Genomic DNA, 10,395 nt, shown 5'->3' on the forward strand with positions numbered 1-10,395 from the left:
TACCTGGTGTGCAAGCATTTATGTCTATGGCATCTTTCAAGGAGAAAGGAATCCCCCCATTTCTTCTCTCTTTTCTGATATATTCCACTTCTTGATGGTCTATACAGATGTATAGTTTTTGCTTTGTAAAGGCAAAGAAGAATTAACTGGTGACTAAGCGCAGTGGTTTGAGTGTTGGACTATGGCTCTGGTGACCAGGGTTCGAGTCCTGGTTTGGCTATGGAACCCCACTGGGTGAGCTTGGGCAAATTACACTCCCCCACCCTCAGAGGATGGCAATGGCAACCCCACTCTGAAGAAATCCTGCCAAGAAAACTCTATGATTGGTTTGTTTTAGGGTCACCGTAAGCCAGAAACAACTTGAAGGCACACGACAACAAAGCTATAGATGTAAGGAAATGGCTGTAGCTCAGTGGTAGAAGACCTGCTTTACACAAAGAAGGTTGCAGGTTCAATCTCACACCTCCATGGAACAATTGTGAAAAACTGCCCAAATCCCTGGAGGACCATGGTCAGTCATAGCAGTTCTGGGGTGGGCACATTTCCAGGGTCAAGGGGGCTGCATTGTGACTCCTCTAAATCACTAGGAGATGCTGCTCTCTTCCCCATTGCCATTGGAACTTAGCAGCATGTTGTTGTTCTGTGCCTTCAAGTTGCTTCTGACTTATGGCAACCTTACGGAGAATCTATCACAGGGTTTTCTTGGCAAGATTTGTGCAGAGGAGGTTTGCCATTGCCTTCAGCTGAGGCAATGAGTGTCACTTGTCCAGTGGCACCCAGCGGTTTCTATGGTGGAGCAGGGATTCAAACTCTGGTCTCCAGAGTCATCTAATGTCCAAGCAATTACACCACACTCTCAGAAGCAGCATGAGAGTAACAAGACAAAACAAAGCAAGTTAAAACAGCATTTTGGCTTTAAAACATGGAAGCACTAATTAAAACGAGGAAGCACTAACTGGCTTCAAAACAGAGTGCATACTCTCAGACTCTTAACTACCCTGAAGGCACCAGATCCTGTCTGATCTTGGAAGAGAAGCAGGGTCTGCCCTGGTTAGGAATTGGAGATTGCCAATGAATATTAAGTGCTGTAGGCTATTTCAGAGGAGGAACTGGCCAAACTACCTTTTGTTTAAGAAACCACTATGAAATTGATGGGGTCACCATACATTGTTAGGCAACTTAATATATACAAGCACTCTCAACCTACCTAGTTTTAAACTAGTAGTGCTCATTTTGTGGTGTTTTTTTTTTTTTTTTTTTTTTGGGGGGGTGGGATTGCCACATTTGCCACTGGAGCAGTAAAGCCCTCCTGTGGTGTGGTTACACACCAGGAAATCTGTGAGTATGGAAACCTGCTTAGACCATGGATCAGTCATCCCCCCTAGTGTCTTCTGTGTAAGAATCAATAAAATGTTGTGCATATTGACCTAACACAACTTAAAAAAAAAAAATCCTAAAATGGTTAGTGGTTGCTCCTGAAGACTTCTAGGGTGAGAGACAATACATCTTTTTCCCTATTGGCCTACAAAAAGAGTGAGAACTATTGTGGTGTAGTGGTTTGCCTCATGGACTAGGATTCCCATAGATGAAGGTTTAAATCACTTGCTCAGCCATGAAAACCTACTGGATGCCCTCAGGCAAGTGATACTTTCTCAGCCTCAGAGAAAAGCAAAGGCAAACCTCTTCTGAACAAATCTTGCAAAGAAAGTCCTAGCAGAGGGCTGCCATATGTCAGAGACAATTTGAAGAGAGGTAATAACAAAGAGCCAGCATAACAGCTTGAGTAGGAATCGCAATAGCAAGTACATTTCTATACCACTTCTCGGTGAACTAGCACTCCCTAAGCAGTTTACGATTTGTAAGCCAATTGCCCCCCACAAGCTGGGTACTCATTTTACTGACCTTTGGAAGGCTGAGTGGACCTTGGAGCTCTGTAGGATCGAACTCACAACCTTGTGGCTGCAGTACAGGCATTTTAACCACTGCACCACCAGGGCTCCTTACTGAATTACGACTCCTGGACCTCAAAATTTGAGTCCCTTCTCACCCAAGAAAACCCATTGGGTGACCTCAGGTGAATCACACTCTCTCAGCCCCAGAGGAAGGCAATGACAAACCTTCTCTGAGTTACTCTTGCTGAGGAAACCCCATGGTAGGGTCACCTTAGGGTTGCCATAAGTTGGAGATGACTTGAAGGCACACAACAACAACAAGGGTGGAGAAGTCAAGAGTGAGAGAGGATTTATGGTCCCAGGGCCACCTTTTCCCCACCCCTTTAGTAGCTTTTGTCATTCTTAATTTCCTTTGTTTTCTTTCCTCCCAGTTCGAGAGAGTTACCGGAGCTTTGCTGCGCAAGGTTGGTTCGTGGGCTTTGTCAGCGCCATCGTCCTCCTCATCCTGGTTCTGGTGCTCCTCTGCTTCATCAAGCGCAGCAAGGGCGGCAAGTACTCGGGTGAGGTGCCCCCAGCCCCACCCTAGCACCTCGCAGCAGACCCCACGTGGGCCTCCCCCCAGGCTATTATCACTTAGCAGTTATATAGCGCTTTTAGTGTGTGCCTGGTGCCGTGCGTCCTCACACCAGTCCTGTGAGGTAGGTTGTTATCGTTCCCATTTTACCGGAGGAGAAAGCTGAACCTGAGAGATGGGGAGGGGAGCTGGTGAAGTTCACCTAGCAGAGACCCACATGCCCCAAGCTCAGGTCCAACACTGGACCAGCTGGGTCGGGATGAATGACTCTAAATGCTGGGGAGACCGGCTTGGCTGAGGTTAGGACATGACTGTGCCACCAGCTTAAATGGGTTTGGCCATCATCACTTCCTTCAAGGATGACTGGCCAGTGCCAGTAGTAAGAGCTACTCTGTTGGATTCTCAGTGAGCTCCAAAAACTACAGCTCTCAGGGATCCTTGCAGAGAAGCCAAGACAGCTAAAACCTGGCTTGCTTTTTTCGTGTTGGTGAAATGCTCTTATTTTCCGCTTGGAAGTAATATGTTAAAGTGATGTCATTCCTCCTTACGTTTTTGTTTGGGTGGGCAGTAAGAATGAACAGCCATTTTACTTTTGAATCATTGCAGAACTGGGTAAATATTAAGGTTTGGGGCATAATGAGTAACAGACCCTTCTTTGAAGACTTAATGTTGGGAGGTCATATAAAGGAATTTTTTTGGCCATTTAAAATGTTAAAAAAAAAATTGAAAGTAAAATGTGAAGGAATGTATTACTACGGTAATATTTGCCAGTGAGTAACAGCTAAAGGCAATGAAATGCTTGTCATTTCTGACACTAATGTATTAGCTTTTTCAATGATGATGCCAAGCTTTGCTCTTAGGACTTGACTTTCTGTCCTGAGAGCACCTAGAGCTCCAGAATGGAGAATTATGTTTTCCCAAGCACCTGAAAATAGCATGATGGAGCCAGTTGGTCCCACCATAGTCTCGAATTAAAGAGAATTTGCAGATTTTAAATAAATAAATAAATATGCCGATAAAAAATTACAAAAACCCAGTTTGTCTAGGGATGGAGCAAAAGAAATGAGTGGAGTGGGGAACTTGTGACCATCCAGGTATTGTTGGGGCTGCAACTCCCATCAGCTCTAGCCAACATAGGATAGGAGAGGGAGCATGGGAGTTATAGTCTAACAGAATTCAAAGGAGGCACAAGGTCCCCATCCCTGCTGTAATCCCTTGGCAATATCTGTCTCTGTCATGCTATCTCTAGCTCTCTGAAAAACTGCTGTCCATTGTGAACACTCTGGTCTTGCCTGACACACAGCCCTTTGTACCCCAGGAATTGTGGGGCCTTCCCTCAAACACCTCTGTCACGTCAGCGAGGCAGAGAAGATGTATAGCCCTTCAAGATGAGAGACTGTACAACTCTTCTCTGTTTTTCCCATAGGCTTTGACCACTCCCAGTTCCAAACCCCTGCTTTGGATGGTCTCTGCCCACCAATGCTTTCATCTCATTTTATGTGTGTTCTCTTCTACTCTAGTAAAAGACAAAGAAGACACCCAGGTTGATTCGGAGGCCAGGCCCATGAAGGATGAGACCTTTGGAGAGTACAGGTACAATAAGACAGAGAAGTGGTGGTGCCTCTCTCATTGGCAGAGAGTAAATAGACCTGGGCTGGGCTGGGTAGGGAAGGATGGAATAGATTCCCTTTCCCAAGAACAGGATGACCCAGACCCCTCTTCTATCAATGTAACTTTTCCAAGTGAGAGGTGCATGCCTGTCTCACCCAGCTGTGAGAACTCCACAGCCCTCCAGATGTTGCTAGACTGCTGCCCCTAGCATTCCTCACAATTGACTATGCTAGCTAAGGGGATGATGGAAGCTATAGTCCAGCAAATGTTTGGAGAGCTGCACATTTCCCACCTATGGGCTAGACCAGGGGTAGGCAATCTTTTTGAGCCGGGGGCCGGGTTGCTGTCCCTCAGACAACTGGGGGGCCGAAGCCAAAAAATAAATAATTAAATAATTTTTAAAAAAATTAAATATATAAATAAACCAGGACAAATGTAGGACAAAATTTTCAAATGGAAGACACTTTTTTTAAAAAAATGGAGGACATGCAAAAAATTTTGCTGATTTTTAAAAAAATGTTAATATAAATGCATGTTTCTGAGGCTTCTATAGACAATTGCCCCCCAAAGGCCCCGGCGGCAATCGGCGGCAGGACTGGGCTGGGGCCGGTCCCAAGGCCTCTCTGGGCCGCATCCGGCCCGCAGGCCGCAGGTTGCCTACCCCTGGGCTAGACAGACAACAGACAGTCAGTCAGTCAGAGAGACAAACACAGACAGACACAGACACAGACAGACAGACAGACACAGACACACACACACACCATAAACCAGGGACTTGAATTCAGGGTCCAGTTCTGAGATGTGAACAAGTGCCAATTCACATGGTTATTTGGATAGGTGCATGACCCATTCTCAACACAATGCTATGCTTATTGTAAATGAACCTACTGAGGGTAGAGGTGATATGATAGCCCTATTTAAAAATTTGAAGGGATGTCATATTGAGGAGGGAGCAAGCTTGTTTTCTGCTGCTCCAGAGACTGGGACCCGGAGCAATGGATGCAAGTTGCAGGAAAAGAGATTCCACCTCAACATTAGGAGGAATTTCCTGACAGTAAGGGCTGTTCGACAGTGGAACACACTTCCTCGGAGTGTAGTGGAGTCTCCCTCCTTGGAGGTCTTCAAACGGAGGCTGGATGGCCATCTGTCGGGGATGCTTTGATCTGGATTTCCTGCATGGCAGGGGGATGGACTGGATGGCCCTTGCAGTCTCTTCCAACTCTATGATTCTATGACATTGAGGGCCTACCTCTGATGGCCCTTCGCATCTGTTGACTACACCATCCAGGATTCCACAGAATGTTTGCTTTTCAAGAGTCTCAACTTGCTTTCTTGGGTTATTTTTTTAATAGAATGAGAATTCCTCCTTTTACTGTTTCTCCCATGACTGGTAAAAAAAAATACTGAGGCTGCATCTGCACTGCAGAAATAATCCAGTTTGACACCACTTTAACTGCCATGGCTCAATGTTATGGATTTCTGGGATTTGTAATTTTGTGAGATATTTAGCCTTCTTCATCAGCAAGCTCTGGTGCAACAGCAAACTATAAATTCTAGGATTACACAGGATGGAGTCACGACAATTAAAACAGTGACAAACTGCATTAATTCTGCAGTGTGGCAGCAGCCTACATTGTAAAAATGAACATTGTTGCAAATTTGCTCAAGTGTTACTGCGTAGGATGTTCAGAGTTTCTTGGCATGGAATTTGGATTAATTCAGTACATGTTTGTTTGGTTCATTGTACACATATTCTTGAGTACTAGCATCTAATACTCAATCCACTGGTAAGGCTGAGTGTGTAAAGTAGCAGAACCAGAGCCAGACAAAACAGCCAGCTTGATAGAGATGAGAAAAGAGTGGAGATCATCCACAAAATTTTCATCTTTATCAGTTCCTCAGATTAACTAACTCATCTGTCAACAGCTAGTTGATGCTGGAAAACAAAGTGTGTTGCATTCCTGAGACTCTAACAGGTGTCGACCTGTTGACAGCACTACAGCCTCAGGGCAGCCTCAGGAGCTTTTGAGCTTGGCTTCACCAAGTACTAGCAATTACACAGCAGCAACAGAGTGCAAGGGCCTGAGTACATTGCCAGCATTACACAGCTATACCTGTGTGTCCCTTCAAGTCGCCTCTTGACTTATAGCAGCTCCTGAATTTCTCTGGAAAGGCACCTCTGATTTTCTCAAAGGTGTTTTGCCAGTTCCTTCCTCTGAAATATAGCTAATAGCACCTGGGATTCATTGGCACTCACTCATCTCAGTACTAGCCAGAGCTAACTCTGCTTAGCTTCCAAGATCAGACAGGATCTGGTGCCTGTAGGATATTTAGACCCTTTATGCAGTTATAGTACTCATAAATGTACAGCCAGCGGGGCATAGTGGTTTTAGTGTACTACGATGCTAGAGACCATGTTCAATTCTCAGCTAATGCCATGAAACCTGTACTCTTGGGCAAATCACATGCTCTCGGCCTCAGGCAAATCTCCTCTGATCAAATTTTGCCACGAAAGCTTGATGATTGGTTCACCTTAGGGTCGCCATACGTCAGAATGACTGGCAGGCACAGACCCCACACAAATCTACAACAGAAGGACAAGAGGAAGGGCTAGAGGAACCCATAAACAAACAAGCCAGTAAAGGAGTAAGCAAAGCAAGGATGGCACATGATAGGATTGGCTGAAGGTTGGTCCCTGGGGTAAAGCAAAGAGGTGACAAGTGAATAGAAATGAGGGGCCCTGTATAGTGGTTCTAATACTTAATTGACTTACTCCTCTTCATGCATACATTTCTGCCCTTTATCCCCTGCTGACTCTCCCCCTAAAAATCTGACACTAGTTCTTTCTTTGTTTCTTCTCTCCCCCACCCCAACATCTTGCTTTGCTACTGCAGGTCCCTGGAGAGGTAAGAGGGAAAGGGGGTTATGCTGGGGCAGCATGTTGCCTGTGGAGGGTAGAGCTGGATGTGTCAAGTATGCTCACACTTCTCTCTCTTACTCACTTTTGTTCACTGTCTCGATTGCAAAGTGAGGACATTTTCACAAGCAAGCCTCAAATATTTTTTAAAAATTGAATGAAAAAGATGTGTTAATGATTCCATCCCAGGGGAATGGTAGGGCATAAATTCAATAAGTGAAATGGATGGATAGATGGATGGACGGACGGACGGACGGACGGACAGAATGAATGAATGAATGAATTTAGGCTAATTTTAAAACTCTTTCCAACATGCCTTAACAATTGTGATGAGTGGTGCCTCCCAGATGACGACAACCACAACAACTACTGCTACTTATTTGAAGCGCTCTTCCCAGCTTGTGAAAATATTTTGTTTTTGTTTTTAATTTGGGGACAGGCATCCCTTGAAATTTATACACACATATGTACTAAGCTAACTTTTAGATAGGACCAAGTCTAAACGCAAAATTCTTATGTTTCATATACACCTGAAGTTAGTGTTATATACAATATTTTTGATGATTTTGCGCATGAAACAAAGTTTGTGCACAGTGAACCATTAGAAAGCAAAGGTGTCACTATCTCAGCCACCCATGAAAGAAGTTTTGGTTTTTGGAGTATTTCAGATTTTCACATTCCAGATAAAGGAGATTCAATCTGTATCTCTACATTCCCTCCTATAAAATTATGTTTTTGAGGCAAGCTGATTACAGGATCAGAACTTGGAAGTAAGATATTCATTATAATTAATTTATTTTTCCAGCTTCTTAATCCAAGTTTAATTGTAACCAGGAAACACCAAGTTTATTGTAATCAATTCATCTTTCCAATAGCCAAGGTATAAATGAACATTATAATTGTCATGTAAGGAAGACTAACTTCATTCCTTTTGTGGTAAAGGTATGACTAGACATTTAGTTACTTTTAAAGTTCAGGTTCTGTGGCCTCACTAAATGGTTGGGGAGAAATATCACATGTTTTAAGTGGTGGCTGATGCTACACTTTGTACTGCAGCCCCATATTCTGTTGTCAGTGTTCTAGATGGTATAACTAAGAATGGGAGGAAGAGTGTGTATTGGACCAGGGGCTAATACAGTCAGTCCTTCATTTCCGTGGATTTTGAAACTATGGATTCAAGCATTCACAGAATGAAAATATTTTAAAAATATATAAATTCCAAAAAGCAAACCTTTTATATAAGGGACACTATTTAACTATGCCACTGTATTCAATGGCACTTGAGCAGCCATGGATTTTGGTATCCCCAGGAGGTCCTGGAACCAAATCCCAGCAGATTTCAAGAGTCCACTGTAGCATGTTGCATTTAAATTTTTAAAGTCGAGTACTGTAACTATTTTAGTTGTTCTTCAGGAAAGCAATGTATTGATTGTTTTAAAAGTTTAATTATAATGATAACAAAGTATTTGTTTGGCGGCTTGGAACTAGAACGGTAACTGTTTACTTCTTAAATGTTAACTGCCCAAGCACTGTGCAGGGTGAAGCTCTTCCCGAGAGCAGCCTCTAGTCTAACCCATCACAGAGATGCAGCTTTCCATGTTGTCATTTCCAGAGGATGCAAAGCCCTGTTGTATTGTGGTGATCAGCTCTCTGACTTTAGCACACATTTGCATGCATGATGTTCACATGGACCCACACAGTCATGTGCACAATATGCTCCTTTGCATGCAACACCATAGCATTGACACACTTCTCCTTGAGGATTCTCTTCTTGTGAACTGGACTTGCTTGACAACTTTACTTTACCTCCTTCTCACTATTCTTCTCTCCCCATGTCCTTGCTTCCTGCAGTGACAATGAGGAGAAACCCTTCACAAGCAGCCAGCCTTCCCTGAATGGTGATATCAAGGCCTTGGGAAGCGACGACAGCTTGGCAGACTATGGTGGGAGCGTGGATGTCCAGTTCAATGAGGACGGCTCCTTCATTGGCCAGTACAGCGGGCAAAAGGGCAAAGAAGGAGGTGGCAATGACAGCTCGGGGGCAACCAGCCCCACCAATGTGGTCACTGCCCTGGAGTAAAAAAGGGGCTTTTCCCCAAGAAATGAACCCCTGGGGGGAGAGGATTTCCCTGTGGATTATTGGGGGGAGGACATAGGGACAATCCCCCTCCTCATCAAGGGAAGGAAACAAAGAAATAATTTTCTCTCGAATGGAAAATGGTGATTGGGGAAATTCACCCCCTTCGTTTACTTGCTGACCCTCCTCGACAGATCAAGGAGGGTTACAAAATCAGGGGATTCCCAAAATTATTCACCCAACCCTGAGCAAAGTCAGCCTCTCATTTCCATACCCTCCCCTCCCCCCCAAAAAAAAAAAACACAGTTGTCCCTCAGCCAAATTATGTGTGTATATTTGTGTGGCAGGGAATGAAGGGTGATGACAAGATCCAAGGGGTGGGCGCCTCACCGAGAAGCAAACAGAGCTTCTTAACAGGTGGGGGATCAGGGTTCAAAATTGCCAAAAGATCTGTGTAACCACTCCCTGCCCAGAAATATTTCTTATTTGTATGTGTGTCTAGGGGAGGGTGATGTTAGTTGGTGCTGCTACCAAGTCCGGTCCTCATCCTAGGAAGGGGAAAGAGACGGAAGCATTGGTGGGAGAGAAAGGGCTGGAAAGCGTGGGGGTCTTTTCCTGGCCATTGAAAGAGGAAGGGTGGCTAGCGGGGGAAGTGAGAAGCCTAGGGGGATTCCAATCTGGTGTGCTGAGAAAAGATTGCACATCAGTGGACTACAGAGTCAAAAAGAACTGAGTCTTTTGATTCATTCTACCACCATCCGGTTCCAACTGACAGCATCCTCACATTTTTATGACTGCAGTGTGCTCCACTGGAACTCCTGGACTCCATTCCATTGTTCTGTCCAGCCTTCTTCCCCATTTTTTGGCCCCCATTTGCCAAACCATGCCCTGCCCAGGTAGAAATTCCTTTAGAACAGCAGCCTTGCAACTTTTTACCTTGAGAAACCTTTCTGGCTTATTATTATTATTATTAACCTTTATTTATAAAGTGCTGTAAGTTTACACAGCGCTGTACATCAATTTTTTTAGTCAGACGGTTCCCTGCCCTCAGGCTTCAACCTGTCTGCTGAAGCGCTCCTCTTGCATGCCTGCCACGGGACCCTTTGCGTTGCAGAGGACGCTGGGATGTATTCCAGGGCCACCTCAGTTCCTCATAGAGCACAAGCCAGTTCTGTTGGGCTTTGTTTTTGTTGCCCTATATGAATGCCATCTGTACACTAGGAACAATCCCCTGTAGCGAAAAGCTACAGAGGGAAACCAGTAGTGGTACGCAAATGGATACGTAAGAAAAGCTTGTCCCCACCATCACTGATTGAAGATGACC

The 10,395-nt window shown here is 44.6% G+C and overlaps 1 protein-coding gene across 8 annotated transcripts in view; it reads left to right on the forward strand.

Moving 5' to 3' along the window:
- Positions 1-10,023, forward strand: part of L1CAM (L1 cell adhesion molecule) — a 120,464-nt gene extending 110,441 nt beyond the window's left edge. For 5 of the 8 annotated variants that reach the window (XM_042448853.1, XM_042448856.1, XM_042448857.1 and 2 more), the window contains 4 exons: positions 2,324-2,452; positions 3,987-4,059; positions 6,972-6,983; positions 8,846-10,023. In XM_042448853.1, coding sequence (XP_042304787.1) covers positions 2,324-2,452; positions 3,987-4,059; positions 6,972-6,983; positions 8,846-9,074 — 443 coding nt within the window. In that variant the 3' untranslated portion in view covers positions 9,075-10,023. The remainder of the gene's footprint in view (positions 1-2,323; positions 2,453-3,986; positions 4,060-6,971; positions 6,984-8,845) is intronic. The other 3 variants (XM_042448854.1, XM_042448855.1, XM_042448858.1) reach the window with 3 other exon arrangements.
- The last annotated feature ends 372 nt before the right edge of the window (positions 10,024-10,395 follow it).

This window comes from Sceloporus undulatus, chromosome 2 (genome assembly GCF_019175285.1).
Source record: "Sceloporus undulatus isolate JIND9_A2432 ecotype Alabama chromosome 2, SceUnd_v1.1, whole genome shotgun sequence".
NCBI lineage: Eukaryota > Metazoa > Chordata > Lepidosauria > Squamata > Phrynosomatidae > Sceloporus > Sceloporus undulatus.